This window comes from Thermobia domestica, chromosome 18 (assembly GCF_964235325.1).
Source record: "Thermobia domestica chromosome 18, izTheDome1.hap1.1, whole genome shotgun sequence".
Classification (NCBI taxonomy): Eukaryota; Metazoa; Arthropoda; class Insecta; order Zygentoma; family Lepismatidae; genus Thermobia; species Thermobia domestica.
In genome coordinates this window covers 43,815,172-43,836,972 of record NC_137471.1, presented here as the reverse complement: position 1 = coordinate 43,836,972, position 21,801 = coordinate 43,815,172, and the positions used below count along the sequence as shown (strand labels likewise).

General features: G+C 35.7%; 1 protein-coding gene across 1 annotated transcript in view; it reads left to right on the top strand.

The window, feature by feature from the left end:
* The first annotated feature begins 4,232 nt into the window (after positions 1–4,232).
* Positions 4,233–21,801, top strand: part of Uba2 (Ubiquitin-like activating enzyme 2) — a 40,152-nt gene continuing 22,583 nt past the window's right edge. The window contains exons 1-6 of the mRNA XM_081746053.1: positions 4,233–4,405; positions 9,912–10,066; positions 12,180–12,333; positions 13,736–13,869; positions 16,365–16,432; positions 19,202–19,423. Coding sequence (XP_081602179.1) covers positions 4,265–4,405; positions 9,912–10,066; positions 12,180–12,333; positions 13,736–13,869; positions 16,365–16,432; positions 19,202–19,423 — 874 coding nt within the window. The 5' untranslated portion in view covers positions 4,233–4,264. The remainder of the gene's footprint in view (positions 4,406–9,911; positions 10,067–12,179; positions 12,334–13,735; positions 13,870–16,364; positions 16,433–19,201; positions 19,424–21,801) is intronic.

The following is a 21,801-nucleotide window of genomic DNA, read 5'->3' as shown; positions in this document are numbered from 1 at the left end:
ATATTCTTTGGAAGTTTATTTGATTACATAAAACCGTCTCTCGTGTATTGTGTACTTTTTTTTTTTTTTTTTTAAGTTTTCGGACAGCAACTTGACGTACAAGCTAGAATAATCAATTATAGGGACCTTTGTAAGCATTCACAAACATTGCGTAGCCAAAAAAAAAATAAAATAAAATAAAATAAAATAAAAATAACTGTAAACTTCCTCAGTAAAACTACACTTGTTCAGCAGAGAAATGATTTGACGTAGCATGAAAACTTGATCTTACATTTCATTTGTTCTCTTTCTCTTACAAAAACAATCTTGATCTATCATTATTTTTTCTAAAAATATTGGGGGAAGTATTTTACAATTAATTATAATTATAATTATTTATCGGGTGCAGAATAATATCTATTGTATACTACATAGACATAGTCCGCCTTATGCAGAGTCGTTTTGACGTACGAATAGCGCCATACTAAAAGCCTGACTACTGCAGGAAATAGATGTCACACGAACTCTTTAATATGGCACTAATCACTCATCAATACGACTCTGTATATGGCCCAGTGGCTTTTAGTATAGAACAGCGTTGCCAGACTCATAGCTTGGAATTATTCCAAAACCTGATCGAAATTATGCTAGATTAGGTCAAATTATGCTAGATCCTCGTAATTACCAATTCAGGAGTTTTAAAAGAAAAAAACACGAAGTTGAAATACAATAACGAAACTTAAAATATGAAGAGCAAGAATGCGTGGATAGAACTCAATACTTCACGCACCAAAGCTTTACTCAACTCAATGGCGTTATATCATATAAATGAATACAAAGTGTTTACTTACATATTTTGAAAGAAAATTACCTCGCAGCATGAGTGGAGTAGGGAATTGTCTGCTGGAGGGGGGGCAAATTTTTGGTCGGGCTCGGACCTTTCATTTCAGGAATAAAGATGGTCATGAAGTCAGATATAAAATGGTGAAGTTATCAAAAAGTTGGGGGGAGAATGGCCCCCATAGCTCCGCCCATGCCTCGCAGTTAAAGGATTAGAAAACCCTGGGTCGAGCCAAAAAAAAAAAAAGCCCAAAGCCGTTTCTAACTTACTTCGGAAAGTAAGTATGGTTTACCGACTGTATGAATCAATGGAAGAGGATACATTTCTGCCGTTCGTTTTCTTCCCGCGACCAACTTCTTTCTTATCTCCAGGTTTTATGACTTTTTGATAAACTTGCTGAAATTATGCTAGATTTGGGCAGGATGCTAAAAGCAAGATGCTAGATACTAAAGACATGCAAATTATGCTAGATCTAGCATCATTATGCTAGATCTGGCAACGCTGGTATAGAACCTTCCCCCAAAGCTTGGACCCCTCCAACAAAAATTTCTGGGTGTCTGGCAATGTCTATTTTCTCAAACTAGAACGCTGATTTTGCGTTACTTGACGCAAACCGCTAAGGAATGAGACCCTGAAAACTCTGCCGTATTATAAACAAAAATGCAAATTTTGCGTATAGTTGACGGAAATTGTATTGAATATCGAGCTGTATTCTGCACTTGTCCTTCGTAAAATTTACGAACCGCAACACAATGCAAGAACTAGAACAAGCAATTGTAGACCTAAATTATATAGCTTATCTGTCCTTTAAATGAAAATATGATTTTCTTACGTACTTTCGCATGAGAAAGTAAAATCTGTAATTATTTTTTATGTATCAAGTACAAATTTTGAGAAAAATTGAAAATTTTGAAATTTTATATTGTGAATTACTGTATTTTTACAGGTGGTGATGAAATATGATTAATGTTTGGTTTGGTTATAAAAATTTAGCGTACCTTTTCAGCAGTGAGATTATATGAGACGTGGGCCTACAGTTTAAGGTGGAATCCGAGTCACTGTGTCATTCAATGTTCTCCTACTGGCAATCGAACCCGAAACCCCATGCACTGAAGGCGCGCGCTCTTCACATTAGACCACCGGTGAGGACAGAAATGTGTTTAAGATAAAACTTGTTGCATTCGTAATATACCTTACATTATACGCTCATTTAAAATCATCCAAGCGACAATTTTTCTTCTTTACAGAAGAAATACGCTGCTTAAAGAGAGGATCTCCTCATCCCTCCAATTTTCTTCTACTGCATAGGAGTCTTTTTCTGTTTTATACGAGGAAACAATAGTTTCTCATATTTCTCCTCACTCTTTATCTTCAATTCAGGTAGTAGCCCATTAAGATCTAGTGATAAGTGAGTTCAGATTTATGTTGCCAAACTATGCTGCCGTATGGTCTAGCATTTAAGTAATTTTTGGTTCGATTGTATTATTTGCTGATTGGTGTTTCATTAGGAGTGGTCAGATTTGCCGCATTGTATCTTTTTTGGTAGTGTATGCTGTGCACCTGCGTTTCAAAAAAAAAAAAAAGTGCTGAATAAACGTTTAGCTACGTACAGTGGAGTGCAATGTGCCGTGCGTGTAAAAATAAACCTGACTTATTTTGCTAGGTGTGTGATGAACTTATATCTAATACTCATAAAGCAGCGTTACACCTTTAGTTAAAAAGGCTTATTAACTGTACTTTGGTTGTAGGGTTGGAGACAATTATGAGTCTTGGTTGCACTATGTGTTCCAGGAATTTGAGAAACTGGCTACAAGGAAAACGTAGTTCTGTGAAATTTGCTGTTCCTATGATTTGGTGTGAACAAATATATCATGTAACTGATTGTTACTTTTGCTTGGCAGATGTAGAGGGTTTTACCTCTAAATCTAAACATTAAATTCAGTACCAAAATATAAAGTCAGCTATTCGACCAGTTCCTCACAGTAAAGATCTTCCAGTACCTAAAGCTTCAGAACGTTATACTATTGATTCAGAGAAAAGATACATCAGACGTTCCAAGCAACAGGGAAGATGTAGACTTTCAGTCATCTACATCCCAGTCAACGTCACCTCATTTGATCACACAAGAAGAGCTTGACGATCTTGTACGAGACTTAAATCTTCCTAAAATGAAATCGGAATTGTTGTGCTTAGAATCTCTTAGCTCAAGATGTTAAAATAAGTTTGTTTAGAAAACAACAAAGTCATTTTAAGGACTATTTTGTTGAAAATGGAGATATTGCTTATTGCATAGATGCAGATGTCTTATTTCAGTCTTTGGGACATTAACATAATCCCACCGAATGGCACTTGTTTATTGACAGCTTTGAACTAAGTCTGAAGACAATTCTTCTCCATATTGGAAATTTTCACCCATCCATTCCTGTAGCATATGGGGCTCGTACAAAGGAGACGTATGAAGTATGAATGCGATATTGGACTTCATTGAATATAAAAAATTCAAATGGCATATGTGTGGCGACTTCTGGCTTCAAAGAAAAGATTGCATTCCTAGCAGCAAGAACATATCTCGTAAACCAATTGTGAACGCTCAAGATGTATTTTTGCCACCATTCTACATGAAGCTTGGGTTGATGAAGATTTTTGTTAAAGAACTAGACAGAGAAAAGAAGAAATTCCAAAACATAAGGAGTATTTGTTGGTCCACAGACTTAAACTAGTCATGCAGGATGAAGACTTCGAAACTAAACTCTCTGAAATTGAGAGATTAGCTGGCTGTCATTTAAATATTTACAGTATGTTCAGGTTTTCTTGGAAATGTAAAGGCTGAAAATTATGAAGCTATTGCTAGTGACATGATGCGCAGTTTACTCATGGGATGCAACATGTCATTAAAATGACACTTTTTGCATTCACATCTTGATCTTTTCCCTCGAAACCTCGCGGAGAACGGTTTCATCAGGACACTGTCATATTTTAAAAGCGTTACAGCGGAAAATAGGCTGGAAGTATGCTGGCTGAGTACTGCTAGTCTATCATCAGAGAGACTCTAGAAGATGTCTACAAGCGTAAACGACCCAAAAAAAATATTTTAAAGGGTAAATCAACGAAATTTAATATTAGTATAATACGCCTTTCTAGCCTACATTAGACAGTAAATATATGTAAATATGTACATTTCGTATAATGTGTTGTGGTCTGCCCAACAGAAACGTGAAGTGATGGAACATTTTGGTTTTCACCAATGAATTCAGCACCTGTCATTTAGTTAAAATCACATAAGTTCGTTTGAAGGACTGGAAAAAAAGTTTAAATTTGTTGCACAGTGTTATTGCAAAGGAAAACGCAAATTTTAAGTTGCGTTGACGCAAACCTGAATTTCACAGAAGCCCAAAGTGATAGCATTGTCTGTGCTGTGATGTCTTTACTGTGAATGAAGGAAAAATGGCGGCCGAGCTTGGGGTATTCGAAGATAATTTGAAAACTGTAGTTGAAAATTCCAAAGTACTTGTGGTTGGTGCTGGAGGAATTGGTTGCGAATTGTTAAAAAATTTAGTGCTGTCAGGATTTAAGGATATAGAAATAGTAAGTTGTGTTCTTATAATAACGAAGTGTCATACCCAGGGGCTGACGCTTTGGCGTGTTCATAGAACAAAAAAGCCGGTTGATTGTTTAAATGGGTGTAGTAGCGTGAGTGTTTGATTCAAATAAAAATTGAAATAATTTGAGTATAATTAAAGGAATTGTCAAAACTTAATTATATTTTCTTTAAGTTGGGATATTTTATGTGCTTTTCAAATTAGGCACTTGTACTGTACTAAGTATTGACTTTGCACTAGTGCAAAATTTGAAAGCTCGTTAATTTGGGCAAGGCGGTGGTATCCTGTCACTGTTAATATTATTCACAGGTTATCACTGATTCCTTGCTGTTCCTAATTCACATGGATGTAGTTTTTTATATTTTCTCATTAGATGTTGCTGTTCCTGATTCATATAGTATTGCCGAGCGAATGTAAGTGGGTTAGAGGCCAGCAGGGCACGTTTTTTGTTTTCCGTTCTTGGGAACTGGAGTTGTAACTACGGGAACCGCTTAAAATGAATTGGTTCCTGCCATTGCCTTGCCTAAAGTAGTCCTCCTCCTAATAGTTGAAATATAAGCTATATTTTGTTGGCTCTGTCCACGAGTTGAATACAGATTCGCAGTACTGAAGGAAGCGTGGAATAACATAAAATCAACTATGACATTGTCTTAAGGATAATTTTTATGAGATTATTTCATATTCCATTGTGAAACGTAAGGACAGGACAGGGTATTGGGAAAGGCGTATACTAGTGAAACTATACGCAATATATAAAAAGAATCGGCATTACTCGAGCAGACGGCTCATTTATTCCATTTTCCGATTTCTTCTTGTAGAACATGCACTATATGAGGAGCTAATACGTAAACCACAAACTAACTTGTGCTAGGTGGCCACTGAAAGCACGAATGTTATCTCCGAGTGAGGGCAGGAGCGCAGCAGGGGGGCCCAAGGGGGTGCGTCCATAGGGAGCAGGCGCGTCAGCGACTGGGGGCGTACGCATAAATAAGGATAGTGGAAAAATACATAAAATATCCGCAATAATTTTCACCTTCAAAAACACTTAAATAATCGTAATAACTCTTACTTTCAAAAGGTTTCACTGGTTTCCCGGATATAAATGGCCCGCTGCGAGGAGAAATTTGTCTGTTTTGAATTTTTACTTCTTTTCCATACTTTGCATAGTTGATTTTACGTTTCAACATACCATGACGCTGCAAAAACTTGATTACACAATTTTTTGTAATAAAATCGTATGTTTATATTATATCCATCGCAAATGTCCATTGCTAACATGAACAGGACATTCCCTCCGTTTATTTCCACCTTTTTCGCAGTCTTATATTCTTACGCCTTCCGCTTCAGTACATAGTTACACTTAGAATACGTTCACTCCCATTCAAAATGTATTTCAATATGATATCTAATGACGGAAATTACTTATATTCACACACTACTTCTTTTACGAAAAGTGTTTGACATCGTATTTTACCTATAAATTTTGTTTTTGGTAGAGCCGTCTGCTCGAGTGAACCCAATGAATCTACTACAGAAATCAGATCAGGTTCCGCTAATGGTCCTTCTAATTGGAGGAACATGAAGCTATTCTTTTCCTAATTACGAATGGTTATGTTAGTAGACCTTACAATTAGGGTCAGGTGGGGCTATTTTGAGACAAAAATATAATACTTTTGCTATAACGGCGTTACTCGATCAGACGGTTCTACCAAATTTTGACAGGTTTCTTATATTTTTAAGTTAGGTTAGGGTTTTCAGATTGGTTTACCAAATTTTGATAGATTTCAGACATTTTCAGGTTAGGTTACAGTTTCTAATTTACTAGTAACATTATGTTCAAAACGGTTGTACTACTTACCAAATGTTGACAATTTCTTTTGTGTTTTCAGGTTAAGTTAATGTTTTCAGTAGGTTCTACCGTTCAAAGTTCATTTCAGTATACTGTGCACTGACAGAAATTACTTTAGAACCGTCTCTTCGAGTGAACCCGCTATATCTCCTGCTTTTGCAACTGCTAGGAATTAAAAAAAAACAGTGAATTGAGACCTTTAATATATTCCATCATCTGAATGTTATTTTTCAAAAGGGATTCTGCATTAAAACAACGTATCATAATATTCCCGCATTTGAGGCTATAATGAGACAGCGTTGGGGCTATTGCGGGGCATGCTTATTACTCAGGTCCAGGTGATTATAGGAATGTGAGAAAGTTATTGTAAGACAGTTGCAGACATCGTCTGTCAGAAAAAACAAGTTTGGTGACTGGTGGATAGTGTTTTTACAGTATTAATTCAAAATTAGTACTGACAGTCCAGAAAATAATGGAAACCTCCACTGCATGCAGTTTTTGTAATTGTTTAAAATATGACTTGCTTCACGAAGAGATTTTTTTTTTTTCAACGTTTATCATTTCAAAAATGAAAATTAAGGTGATATATATACAAGGCTTTGAAGAATGTCCCAGATATTATTGACAGACACATAAATTTGTTGTACTGATAGTATACTGATAGGGACGGTTCTGGAACACAGGTCCCCCAATATAGGTCAGTGGCTGGGTTAGTTCCTTTCTGTACCAATTAGTATTTAATTCATATAATATTGCCGAGCAAGCGTCAGCGAGTGAAAGCGGGTTAGAGTCCCGCAGGACACGTTGTTCTCTGTCTTTATTAGAGCTAAATGGGAAGAGGAACCGTGTGTTCTAGAACCTTGTCCAGGAGAGCAATGCTTTTGAAGGGTCATAACAGCTGTCTCACATTAGTCCTGCGAACCATCTCTTGATAGCTCCTCCTTAACTCCACCATAGACTGCTTGATATATGAAATTCTTTTTATAGTTCTAAAACTCCTTAATTACTACTATCTTCTAATATTTTGAATTATCATGTATAGTTCCAAGAGTTATAATAAAAATGACCTAACAGGAAACAAGTTCTTGTGTTATTTTCTTTATTTATTGTCACAAAATGGAGAGTTTTGGCATGGAGTGTTTGTTTTACATTAGTCAGTGTTCAAAAATATTCTTCATATATGGGTATAATACAGGGTGTCTACTAATACTGGAAATACTGGAATTTAATTTTGATACTGGAAATACAGAAAATATACTAGAATTTTGATCCACATACTGGAAAAATTGTGAAATATACAAATATTATCATTATTTAATAATGTTCCCTGTATTTTTGAACTCCAAAAGTCCAGGGTAATAACAATCTTGCGTTATAACTAGAATAGAATAATATACAATTATTTATGCAAGTTATAATATAACTTGATAATACATTTATGTAATACAAATAATGTTCTTGGCTCACTGTATCAGGCCTCCGAGCAGGGTATCTACGGGTCATGAAAGTCATGAATTGAGGTTGTCGGTCAAAGGAGAGTAATGAAATTGAGCTTCAGGTCATGAAAAAAGTGAGTTTATAGAACAACAATACTTAGGTAAAACAGTACAGTTACTGAAATTGTGATTTTCCCTAATGATCTGGCGTTAAGACATGATCCTCTCTCCTTGGGATTGCAGATAGTCACCCCCATAGCAGAACATGCCGCGATCTGCGATGTGTTCGCAGAAAATTTGCCGCGCCTGTGCATAGGAGAAAAAGAATAGTCAATAAAAAAGTATAAAAACATGCCTGCTATGTATAGATGTCTTAAATGGACGGACTACTCGCATAAATATAATGTGAACGTTTTTAAAAAATAATAAGCGTATCTTTAAGAATCACAAGTGTTTCTTCTGGAGAAAAATTTTTACAGAATTCCAGCACAAAACTTCTGACTTACAAAAGCTCATCGCAGAAAGACAAAGAAAGTTCTGCCATTGAGATAGTCACAAACTTCCCGCTTTCTACTAATGCCGTTTTCAGTTTCTGCTTTTTTTTTTTTTTTTTTTCCTTTTTTTTTTTTTTCAATACCTCGCATATAACAGTGGATGCATTATATTATATGCAGTGCTTCAAGTACAGTAAATCAGCTGCAAACTAGTCAGGAAAAGTATGCCTAATGATGGGTAACTGAGGACCAGTTTTAATGTTTGGTATGGATGTGCCACATTGCTTGTATAAATATTTCAGCGCTTTCATCAGCAGCTACAATATACCTAATCATTTGTATTTCGAAGAAACCAAGGCTAACTAAATTTATTAAAAATAAAATATTCATTTAATGGTAAAACAATTACAAACCTGAAATCATCAAGAGAGTGATTATTCCTAAAGAACTTCTGGAAATTTGCTGATAGTTATACTCAATGTATTGGAAATATATTGAAATTTTGAAATTGAATTTCAGTAGACACCCTGTAATAAATCACTCAATGGGCTAACATTCAGTAATTTTTAGAAGCATCAAGCATACATCGTTTTAATTCTGTATGAGTGTCTCATAATAGCCCCTCTTTTTAGAGGGTTTTCACCATAGCCTCACCTGACACTATTTGTGTTTCATGTCCCTACTTCAGTTATGATTGTATTTCGCAAATATTTGTTAAATTACTTTTTTTTTTTTTTTTTTTTTTTTACTAAATAAATATGCTTCTACTGTATTACTGCACAAAAGCAGTACGTACTGTTCATGTTGCAAACTCTGCAAGCCTAATTGTTTTTCCATTACATTATTATATCACTCCAAACCTGTAATTAGAAAAATCGGCGCCGAGTATTGCCAGGTACACTCTTGTCAATTCAATATTTCTGAAATTTTTTTTTTTTTTTTTTTGTAAACAAACCTTCTGTTACTACTACTTAGTATCCCCTGTTAGTTGCCTAAACCTATTTAAATACTTACAAAATTGTAGAATGAATATACTAGTAAGGTGTCAAGTAGGTAATGTTGATACTTGGTTCTCCAAGCATAACAGGAATTAGCCACTGTTCCACATAGTGAGTATGGCTGGTACATCGATCTCAAGAAAGGAAATGTATAACTTTTCAGGGAACAGTGTGTGTAGTGTAGATGTTAGTGCACTTGCACTGAAGACCGCGGTTCGAATCCGCGATCAGTCACAATTTGTTTTAAATATACGGATGGGATAGTTACTTTGACCTTTTGCTTCGTCGTTTAGTATATTTGTTTATTGTTTGGTTCATTGAATAGATAGAATTTACGTAATATACCAATGTATAATACATTTTTTCTTTTTTCTGTCAGATTCACAAGCATATGTGCAGCCTGACAACATAGTGAGACCTTTTGGTATGTTTAATTGGTGGGAAGACAAACAACTAGTGTGTGCCCAGTATAGATAACTGTTGTTTCATGAAAAAATGACCCTGTAACATTACATCGATTTATTTATATATTTATGTGTGATTACACGACATACATATTCTTTATCTTCTGTACACAAGAATGACTACACACACAGATAATAAGAAAAATGTTCGGTCATCTCATATGGAGATGTGTGAATCCAGCGTTGTAATCTCTTGTTAAAGGCAGTTTGAATTCGCAAAATAATTATGATGGTCTGTTTGTGTGTTTCAGATTGATTTGGATACGATTGATGTCAGCAACTTGAATCGTCAGTTTCTCTTCCAAAAGCAGCATGTTGGAAAATCAAAATCCCAAGTGGCAAGAGAGAGCGCTTTACAGTTTAATCCAAACGTTAAAATACTTGCCCATCATGGGAGTATTACAGAGTAAGTTGTGTAATCTTAAACATTTTCACGAAAGTTATTTCTTTTTCAGTATTTTCTGAGTTATAGCAAGTTTCTGTACTGGTTGAAGCTGTAGGGTATATGTCCATAATAAGAAATATAAACCTATTTTTGAAATTATACAATGAATGTGTAAAATCTTGAGGTACAACGGTGGGTTTGCATTTGTTGTAGCAAGTCTCATTTCACTTTTACTGCCATTTTTATTATGTATAGTGGGTATTGGGTATTTCGTGGTGGATGTACAGAGTTTTCTGCGCTCTCATCCATTATTCTGAGGCAGTTGCGGATTGGGTCAAGGAAGCCGAAAATAACGACGTTGAAATCGGGCGGGCCGTGCATCTCCTAGCAGAACTCCATTCATCTTGATTTTCTAATTCCTTTACGTCTTCACAGAACTATAGTTTATTATTATTATTATTATTATATAGTTACTGCAATGAAACTAACTGATACTTTTATGGTACGAACAATTTTGTCTCAACAAAAATATACGTATTATTAAGGGTCAGACAAAGAGACCCTTCTTCTTCCCCAACGTTTCAGTAATTTCTCCGTAACGGATAGGAATTTCAGTTCATTCTTCTTTAGCACAGAAAACACTTTCGGCAACTAAATCTGCGGCACAGTACAGTAAACAGAAAATTTGTACCTTGTCTTAAGTCAACTATTTGGTGGACCATTACACAAAACAGTTGCGGACTGAACTTCACTGTTTTTAAAGTCTTATTTTCTTGTGTTCATAATAAGTTGCTTGCTAGTGAAAATACTGTACTAGGAAACCTTCAGTAAACCAGTGAGTGAAAGCAATCTTGAAGCAATGAAAACTGATCAATTGTATCTTCAAAATACGAGAACTATTGAAAAGTAGTACAAATTACTTGTTAAATTAAGTGATGTACGGTCAGTACATTGGTTTCATTGAGTACGACTTCAAGTGGCTAATGCGCGTGGTACCTGGTTCGAACCCCACTTGAAACAGTAGATCCTGGCTCATATTGCCTCGGTGCTGAAAGATGATTTTAAACTTCAATCAACTGTTTGTGCCTTATTTTGCTTAGTATTCGTTTCTGTGAACACAAATACCGGGTAGCTCCATAGCTTCCTAGTTGGCGCACGACTGTAGTTTAATATCGAGAACTCAGTGGTCCCCAAAGCTAAATTTTTCGAAAAGCATGTATAGTACCTTCTCTAACACACACAGTCCTATTTATGTATGAATTTCTAATTAAAACTCAACAAATTAATTTTGGAAGTGCAGAAACTCTTCATTTGGTTTAAAACGGGGGGGGGGGGGGGGAGAATTTTTAAAATATTAACAGTTTCCATGCTTAAATGCTATAATATAAATACCAAAGATGCAATTTGGGTAATTCCGTCTGTATTTTTGGTTACAGAAATTACTTTCATAGGAATGGAGTGGTATAAGTTGAATTAACGTGATAAAAAAGTAACTTTTAAATGCGTAAAAATAAATAAATAAATAAAATAAAGTTTTGTATTACTTGTATGCACGTTTATATTAATGTATAATCACATTGAAATTTACATCCTCGCGTGTGTTGTATTGTGGAAAAATTCGTGGTGCCAAAATTTAGACACAAATGCAATGCATAAAGAAGTAAAATAAATATAAATGTTATTGTGCATTATTTAAATATGTAATAAAGAAACTGTGCTCCACTTTACGTATCCAAATGAAACTTTTTCTAAACCTCCATAATACTTAACATGTAATCATTTCTTGAGCTGCATTTATTCTTCTCTTTGGTAATAATTCCAAAAGATAAATGCAGGCGTCCAGGAATTCACATACTGATTTGTTCTTTTGTAATATTAAACCGAATCTTGAATCACCCTCTTAAACTATTCAGCAGATGAATTCCTGTATGAATGCCTTCATCTTTTCAATATATTTCCGAAGAAGGGATTATATAAAAGGTTAATGATGGTTTCATTTTAACTTCTAAGGAGCTCATTTGCCACTGTCTAATTTTTAAGTAGATGTTAGGTAGCATATAGCTGAAGAAGTTAAACAATACGTTCAAGTGAAACCAGAACTTAAAGGTAGCTCTTATAATATATTTTCTTGCAGACCCGAATATGGAGTGACGTATTTCAAGAAATTTAATTTGGTGATGAATGCTTTGGACAACAGAGCTGCACGAAACCATGTGAATCGAATGTGTCTTGCTGCTGATATTCCTCTTATTGAAAGTGGTACAGCTGGATATACGGGACAGGTCGAGGTAAGGAAATAATTTTAACAATGTTTTGCGCTTTTCGAAAATAAACTATGTTAATTTATTTCGTATTAATAAGAGTATGCAACTGTCACATGTTTTATTAAGAGAAAATGTGGTCACTTTGCTCCTTGAAATAATAATGCAATAATGCCAAAACTGTTTCATTGGTCATTACCACCTTCATCAGTCAGTGACTATTCATGCAAATAATAATTACCGGAGTGCCTACCCTACAGTGAAACTATGAAGAAGCCTTGGTTTTCGTATATCATGAAAATACCTGTAATAAGCCGAGAAGTTCGTTATCAAACCTTGAAAATTATATATTATTTTAAACTAATAAAAAAAAGAAACTTACCACAAGAGAATAAATGTCGAAATAAATTTTAGTGTTTTCCCCGTTTCTTGTATATACTGTTGATATCATAAGGTTGAAAGAGAGCAAGTTAAGTTTTCCACTGCAACGTACCGGCCTCCACGCTGCGCCTTGAATGCCGCCCACACCTTAGTCGCGCACAGGCTGTTTTTACTGTTGTTGTGTGGTCAGTAAAGATGATTTTTATGAACTTTCTGACTTTAATGATACGTTGTGACATTACTGATATGAAGCGAGAGAGAAGTTGTGTTTCATTAGCACACAAGACTGGAGTGGGGGTGTTTAAATATGTAAATTAAGGTGGAAGAATTGTGATTGATGGAAAAGTGGTATCTTTATATATATATATATATATATATATATATATATAATTTTTTCATGTATTATTCGTATTATTCTTTCGTTCTCTTAAACTGTTACCAGTCCATTTGTTCCATTATTTTTTTCTTTACTAAACTACTCCTAACTTTAGCCTAGCAACACTGTCAGGTGATCCGTCATTCCAACATGGCGCCTATCTGAATATTTCACAACCTTCATAGCTAGTTCTTTAGTTTTTTTCCCCCTTATGTAATAAAGCATTTAGTGAAAGTGATTACAATTATTATTTTTTACTTTAACTGTTAGTAGTTTTCTTGCTAATAATTTTATAGATGTCTGAATTATGCCGCAGCTCACATGAATATCAATAGATCATGTAACTCCGTTGAAATGTGAAATCTTTAGTTTTAAAATCTATGATTATTCTCTTCAGGCCAAAGAAAATATGATAAGTGGAAAAATTTAAAGTAAGTGCTGATAAAATTAATTAGTACGATTTAAAGAAGTCTCAGAATACTAACTATAAGGGATATATCTAACTATATTTGAATAAATATAATAGTTTCCAATACTACTGATAATATTCCAATCATATTACTATTCCAGTGGATAAATTTATTTTTTAACCCTTTTTTCCTTATATATTTGTGTTCATTAATATTACTGATTGACGTAATTACTTTTTTTTTTTTTTTTTTTTTTAACTAGATTATTAAGAAAGGTCTCACCCAGTGTTACGAATGTCAGCCGAAGCCTCCAGCAAAGACATATCCAGGTTGCACTATAAGAAATACTCCATCAGAACCTATTCATTGTATTGTTTGGGCAAAGCATCTCTACAAGTGAGTACCCAGTTTTAAACAACACGCAGTGCACATTGAAACAGTCTTACTAAACCAGCGCATGATTACAATTATTAAATTAAACTCAGAAATGCGTAATAAATGAAAGTATTTATTAATGCCGAAATTTTCGGTAGGAAGTTCCACCTTCGACAGCGTCTTGTTGATTATATAAACAGATTTTACTGTTTCAGTCATATCTCATCGCTTTTATAATATAATGAAAAATTATTTCAGGTATACAGTTATGATTAAGTGTATCTTGAGACGCATTTTTGAGTTTGAGGCTTACATATTAAAAATGTCCGTGTGTAAGAATTAATCAACTGGTACATTTCAGAATACCTTCTGGTTCTTTGAATATGCTAGAGGCGTCGTATATTCTTAATGCATCCTGTTGAGTAATCTAATCGGTTTATGCTATGAAAAGAAACTTCTGAAAAAGATAGTAACAAGTTATGATTATTAGCGGCTAAGCTGTAAGTCTGTCGGCATATATTTCCACAAAATGTACACTACTACACCCGAGGCCAGCCGTAAGCAATTTGCCGTTCTTTGCAGTAGTATTATTTTGCCATCCTCCTCCTCCGGAAAGAATACATTTTAACCGTGGAATACAAAGAGAAGTATATTTTTCGTTGAGGTCATAATCTACTGCTGTGTTGGTGTTCTTTTGTTGGATTTAATTTTTAGTTTGATGCTTTATATTTATATGCGGATGCAGGGGGCGGGGTCGTTCGCCTCCTCCCCCCAGCAGCACAAGCAGCAGTGCTGCAAAAGCCCGGTCGGAGAGAAAACAATCATTCACCTTCCCCTCAAGAGTTCATCCTGGATTCGTCGCTGCTTATATTCACTATGATTTTCCCTGGCTAAGTGTATTTATTGGAAAGTTCTGTAATAACTTTATTTTTAAAAAAAATTAACCGCTGTGGATAGCTTGAACACAATGATTGGTGACTTTGAAGATATAATATGAACGGTTTATATAACGTGAGTGCAATTCACAACCATAAGGATGAAACTATCTTCTTTATTTCATCCTCCAAAATACATTTCTTTTTCTCTCTGTAGTATTGTTTCATTTTGCGGTTTTCATATTTCTATATACGTTCTAAATGTTTACATCGTTCTTTCGTGATCGGTACGTTTCTGCTCGGTACAGGAGAATAGTACCTCACAGCAGCGTTTTTTATTTTATTTTATTTTTTTATTTTTTTTTAAGTGGGAACCACTTTTTAGTCAGTGTGTTCCACGGTCACCCTATTATTGTCCCCTTCGAAAGCAAGTTTGTGTGTGTTTTAATGTTCTGAGCACTACTTATATTTTTAAAGTGCTTTAAATTAAAATAAGCTTAATTTTATGTTGATATTAACCCATTAATACGTATGTTTTTTGGAAATTAAAATGCGTTCAGGTAGGGTTTTTAATTCTTTTACCGGGAAATTAACACGCTGAACATATTTTTATAATCATTAAGGACTAATAGGAAAGTCATACCATCTATTAATGAACCATCAGTTTACAAAGTGATGAAGCGTTCAACGTAAGTACGAACTAATATGTGAGTTAGGGGCCGCGGTGTCTCAGTGTTCACCTTTGATGCATGGGGCCTTGGTTCGATCCCAGCTCGCGCCAAGTGCATGTGCATGGTTTTCTCGGGGTTCTCCCGTTTCCTCCCACTTTCTTCATTCATTCCTCATCATCACCGTCTCCTTTAGCCTAGCCGGCATAAACGTTGGACGTAAAACTTACTTTCAGTTCATTTTTGTAACATTCTAGTTAGTAGGATAAAACGGAGTTGATGGATATGAATTTTTTTTTTTTTTTTGGTCCTTTTATAAACATATGGAACTTTCCCGTAAGTCTACGCTATTGTGTTCTTTTTACACGTTGGCCGCCATGTGTTTGGATTTCCATACACACAAATATATATTGCACTTTTTCACGTTCGCTCTATAGGTGTGTATGCTATTGCATACATATGGTGTAGATGTCAAAATTTAATATCCACGCCGCGTGTATGCAAAACCATACACAAAGAAAATTATACATTTATGGGGTTAAAACAAAGTATTATTGGCGGATTGTTGCCCGTGGCGCACAGATGAGAAAGATCAAAATATATTGTAGCGGTCAACGCACATTAGTTTTTAAAGAAAAAATAAAGACTATCAATACATTATAAACCTATTTCTATATAAGATAATACAGTTGATATATTCTTAGCTTATCAAATTGTATAATCATTAACTGTTCGATATATTCAACTATAGTGTCAGATACGAATTCACTTGAATTTGTTTGACTAACGTTGTCTGAGAGAGACAAGGGGCAAACCTCGAAGACCACTTGTCTACACTTGAGAAATGGGCTGCTTCACAGAAAATATTTGATGAGTCTTTTCGTACTCTTTGTTCTGCTACCCACATGCACTCTTTTACTTCTTGAAAGCTTTTTTCGCCAATCCTGTTCTAATTTCGGTTTCATCTTTGCAGTCAGTTGTTTGGTGAAGAAGATGCGGATCAAGAAGTTTCACCTGACACCGCGGACCCTGAGGCTGCAGGTAAAAGCAAAAGTTTTTGTATAATTTAATAATATGTATATGTTGTATATTTCTGAGGCCAATACGACTTTTTTTTAATATATATATATATATATATATATATATATATATATATATATATATATATATAACAGAAGATCAAAAAGAAAGCATCTACAACACGTACTGGGTGTATTTTCAGAACTTACTACAAACTACACCAAAATTAAGTCTGATACAGACCTTTCATAGGATCCAGTGAATTTGTGAACGTTTGATGCTAAAATTATAGGCGAGAAGAGGATAAAGTTAGGAGATAATGGAAGTTTATGATTCGGTTAAAAATAAAAAAAAATATTTCGTTATGTGTCACAAGAGCAAGACGACCCCATACTTTTCGGCAGGAAATTACGGCACGAATCCTCATCTTGGATTCAGAAATAGTAATTTAACTTCTGTTCAATAGATTGTGCTATTACATTCAAGTTACTAACAATTTATTCGATATTTCGTAAATTATTGTAAAATATATCAGGTTGTATCACGTGCAATCATCTAGAACAAATCCACTCTTGAAAACTTTGACACTATGATGGTAGTAGTCCTTCTCTACGTGGGCACCGAGCCTAGCGACACATTTTTGCCGTCGATTCTTCAGCTTTTATAAGCCCATTTTGTAAAAGTATGTAGTTTGGCTTTGAAACCGCAGTTCAGCCTCGGAAATAGTGTTATCCTTACTGTGAAAATGTCGTTTCGGAGTGGACGCTTCATTCCTGGGAAGAGAAAGAAGTTACTTGGTGCTAAATCAGGTGAGTATGGGGTGAGACAGGGCATTATTTCATATCCTAATTCCACTGCCTTCATCATGGATGAATGGGCGGAATAAGCTGGTGCATTGTCTGCCAACGGCAGCATCTCTTTTGTGACAAATCCACAACATTCCTTCTTCAATTCATCTCATAACTTAGTCAAGAGATGGGAATAGCAGGTACTGGTTAGGGGTGGCCACAAAGTTTCGGTTCCGGTGAACCGGTTCTTGGAGATCCGATTTTCAGAACCGGTTCCAGACCTGGATCCGAAAATCCGGTTCCAGAACCGGATCTTAGGAACCGGTCCCAGACCTGGATCTGAAAACCCGGTTTCAAAACCGGATCTTAGGAACCGGTTCCATACCTGGATCCGAAAGCCCCCAAAGAACCGTAAAGGAGGCACACAGTTCACCTTCAAAACACTGCAAAGAAGACCACGCGCTTGTGCCCTCCCCACCCAGACCCGTTTGTGCTCCCCAGAAAAACAGTTTGGTCCACCAGTGGGTGTTTAGCCAAATGAGTTTGCCAGTTTGCCTGTTTAGCCAATGAGTTTGCCAGTTACACTGTTTAGGCAAATGAGACAAGCGGCCGCCGCCTGGGCGCCTGCCTGTCGCTTCCACCATTTCATCTAGGACACTGTTCACAGCCTGCCAGCAGCTCGGGTTTAGTGTAGGGATGGTCACCGGAAGCGGTTCCAGACCTAGATCCGAAAACCCAGTTCCGGAACCGGATCCGTTTAGAGCCGAAAACCGGTTCTGGCTATCTCTAGTACTGGTATTAGTTTGCCTCGGTGGTAAGTAATCTATCATGATGACTCCTTCACAGTCCAAGAAAACGGAAGGCATCAGCTTGGCGGCAGACTTCTGCACTCATACCTTTTTAGGAGTGATGGAGTTGGGATGTTTCCATTGCTCATTTCCTTTGTTTCTGGGTCATAAAGATAAACCCAACTTCCGTCTCTTGTCACTAGTCTGCCGAAAAGGTCCTCTGCATCCACGTCACAGTGATGCAACATTTTTCTTATAGCGTCCTCGCGATTTCTCGTCTAGAAAAATGTGACCAGTCGTGGCATCCGCCGTGCTGACACTTTCTGAAGATGCAGCTGGTTGTGAATGATATTCCAAGCAGACTCATACCTATTGCACACATAACACTTTCAATGGGTATTCTGCTGTCTTTCATTGTGATCTTCTCAGCTTTCTCCGTCAAGGCAGCATCATGAGTGAAAGATAGTCTTTCAGATCTAGAGGCGTTTTCGGTTGTCCTGTGTCCAGTTTGGAATTTCCGTTTCCATTTGGATACAATTTCATAGGATGAGCTTTCATCCCCATAGACATCTTTCATTTCTTAATGAATCTGTTTTGTTGATTTGTCCTGAAGATGGAAGAATTTCATGACGTTTCGTGCCTCAAGCTTGTGCATTATCATATCTTCAGTAATCTATCTGCAGAAAGAAGGGGGGGGGGGGGGGGGGGAAGAGAGAGAGTTATTCGAATGATTCCAGAATTTGCATGGTTAACATCCAAGAACATAACTATAAACTGCATGACCGAGGGGGTTCGAAGTTTGTCACCTTCTAGGTGATGGCACGAGCTTTTTGATATCTCCTAGTACGTCTATAGGATATTTAAAGTAGAAGTAACATGTAAAAACAATAGATAGTAACTTACCTTGGACCACGAACTCTAGTCCTTTTAGTAATCAGTTTCCGTTATATTTAGGTCGTCTCTCTGGCCATGATAGTATTCACATATGCGATGTAAGTAGAAGCTATCACTTGAATCACATTGAAAAATTACGTTCCTTATCCTTTAAAGGAGGAACGCCCCCAAATACTCTTGTCAGTTATTTCCACACTTGTTCAATCCAATGACTTTTTAAATAAATTCCTTTCCAGAAAAGTTATCTGCGCAAGAAGTTAGCGTGCATCTCTGATGCCAGTGGTACTGGCCTTGTTAAAAGCTTTTGTTTTCTGTTGTAGGTGATGCTGGAGAAAATGCTTTAGAAGAAAAGTCTACAAATGATCAAGGAAATGTGGAACGGGTCTCAACTCGCGCGTGGGCGCAAATGTCTGAATACGACCCAGAGAAGTTATTCCAAAAGTTTTTCCATGACGATATCAAGTATTTGCTCTCAATGACTAATTTGTGGAAAACTCGGAGACCGCCAACACCTCTAACGTGGGATAAATTACCTGATGCAGGTATGTACTGAATGCAGTATTCCGTTTCAATGTTTAGTCTGTTGAAGGTACTGATTTTAGGTAATTAAAGTCACTACGGAGAACCTTAACTTATTATCATTCCGAGAGTAATATATTTATTCTCTGTTATATTGTTTACAACAGAAACCAGTTGTGTGTAGTACAATCTATACTTCTTATTACAGTATTACACCAGTACTTTTTGTTTAAAGTTAACCGGCTTTTTATATAGTGTCTACTAATTTGAAAAATTGTATATGCCTTAGAATTTGGAAAAAGCCTTGAATCTAAGGAATTCACTTGCGGAGTTTTGGGAGTTATTTTTCCTCAAAAGCTTTGTACGTAAATTTAGTTATTTATGAATTCTATTATTATTATTATTATTATTATTATTATTATTATTATTATTATTATTATTATTAATTATTATCATCATTTAAAAGAAAATGTTACTTCACGTTTTCTTAATTGGTCATTTGATAGTTGGATATTCCTATTTTAACATTTTCTTGCATGAAATATCTTCACAATGAACATATTTAGTTTCTTTTTTGTGAACGTCCCAACCACTCGGCATTTTCGCTTCGCTTGAGACCAGCGAAGTCAAGCAGTGCTAGGTCTGGTCGTTTGAAAGATGGTGACTCTTTGTATTCGCCAGATGGAGTTGGCATTGTGGCGTCCACTCACATTCGTGAAGGCAATTGGGAAGCATCTTGAAAAAGTAGCGAGCTTCTTTTTAGAAAGTAAGCATTAACGGTGAGAGGAACCGATGTGCTGATGAGTACACATCACCCTAAAGGCATGAGTGCCACAAGTCTGCATCGAGACTGTGGGCGTGTCCGATCTTCTGAGCTGAGATACATACGTCTTTTTAGTTGACTTAAAAAAATAATAAAAAAGGTGTTCTAAATTCTACCCGTGTTCTGCGTATATTCAAACATAAATCTTCGACACAGGAGCATCGTTTTTACTGTTTTTTTTTTTTTCAATCACTTAAAAAATAGTATTAGAATCTAGAATAGTGTCGTCAACATATAAATCTTTTCACTGCATTGATTAAAGTAAAGTATATCTTAAAAACTCGGATTTTTTTTAAATCGGAAAATACATATATATATATATATATATATATATATATATATATATATATATATATATAATCGTATTTCAGCTATCTGATATTCAGCGAAAACTAACTGTTCAACTAAATGTATAGTGATTCTGTCCTGTGGTGTACTGTACTAAAAAAAACAACTCTAGAATGGCACAAAGTCTGGACTATATGTCCGATTTAATAACCATACATCTAGTTCTTAAGGTATTGGTGCACTATGCTAACTTAATCACATAACAGGGTTCCCACAGACCTGGAAAATCAGATCAGATAATGACAGAGAATTTGATTTTTTACAGGGAAAATCAGAGAAATTATTGAAAAGTTCTTAAATGTCAGGGAAACCAACTAGTTGTTCGTAGTAATGAAGGCAACTTTCAACTAATAAGGTTATTGGGGATTTAGAGATTATGCAACACAACAGTGTAGAATTATAGGTCACAGATGCATTAACTTACGGTTTGTGGTTAAATTTTTAACTCTGAAATAAGTTGAGTTACAGCGTCTTTAATCCCGTGCGTCTTGAAAGAAAAGACGTTCTGAATTCTACCTGTCATATATATATATATGTTGGGCATGTGTGCACTGATTTTAATGTTTTTTGATTGTTTAAGAGTATTCTTTTCCGTTCTACATAAATTTCATAAAGATCTAACCATAGTCTTCGGAACTAAACCATGGAACCCCTCAACAATTGGTAGTGTTAATATCGAAATTAACCGACTTAATTGTGTGCATTCACACGCGTAAATTCAATACAGGTGTAATGATTTTGATATTGTTTTTTTTTTAGTTTCAAAATATGATTTCTCACAGATTCTATGTAAATGTTATCATGATCTCACGGTCGGGCCGTGAAATCCGTGAAATATCTGAACAGTTGATAGTCTTAATACCGTGTGTTCCGTATCGCGTATACCGATTTGGTCCTGCATGTTTTCTAGGCCAATTCATTTTATAGAAAGTGAGTACCTTGCCATTAGTTTTAGTATATAATTTGAACTAGTGCGGTTACGAAAAAGTGAAAAAATTAAACTTTTGTCCCGGACGGTTCACCATTACGACATTTCCAAACATTTCCCCATCCCAGCATGCAGAGGCAATCTGTTTAATTGCCTACCTCTTTGGACATTTGTCCATATGGTATCGACAGAATTGAACTTGCTGATCGATTCACCTGTCATATTAGGTGCCAGAAAAGGTTAACGCCTGAGAAAGACCATTTTATAATACTTTTCTGGCTAAACTCAGATTACATGTGAAT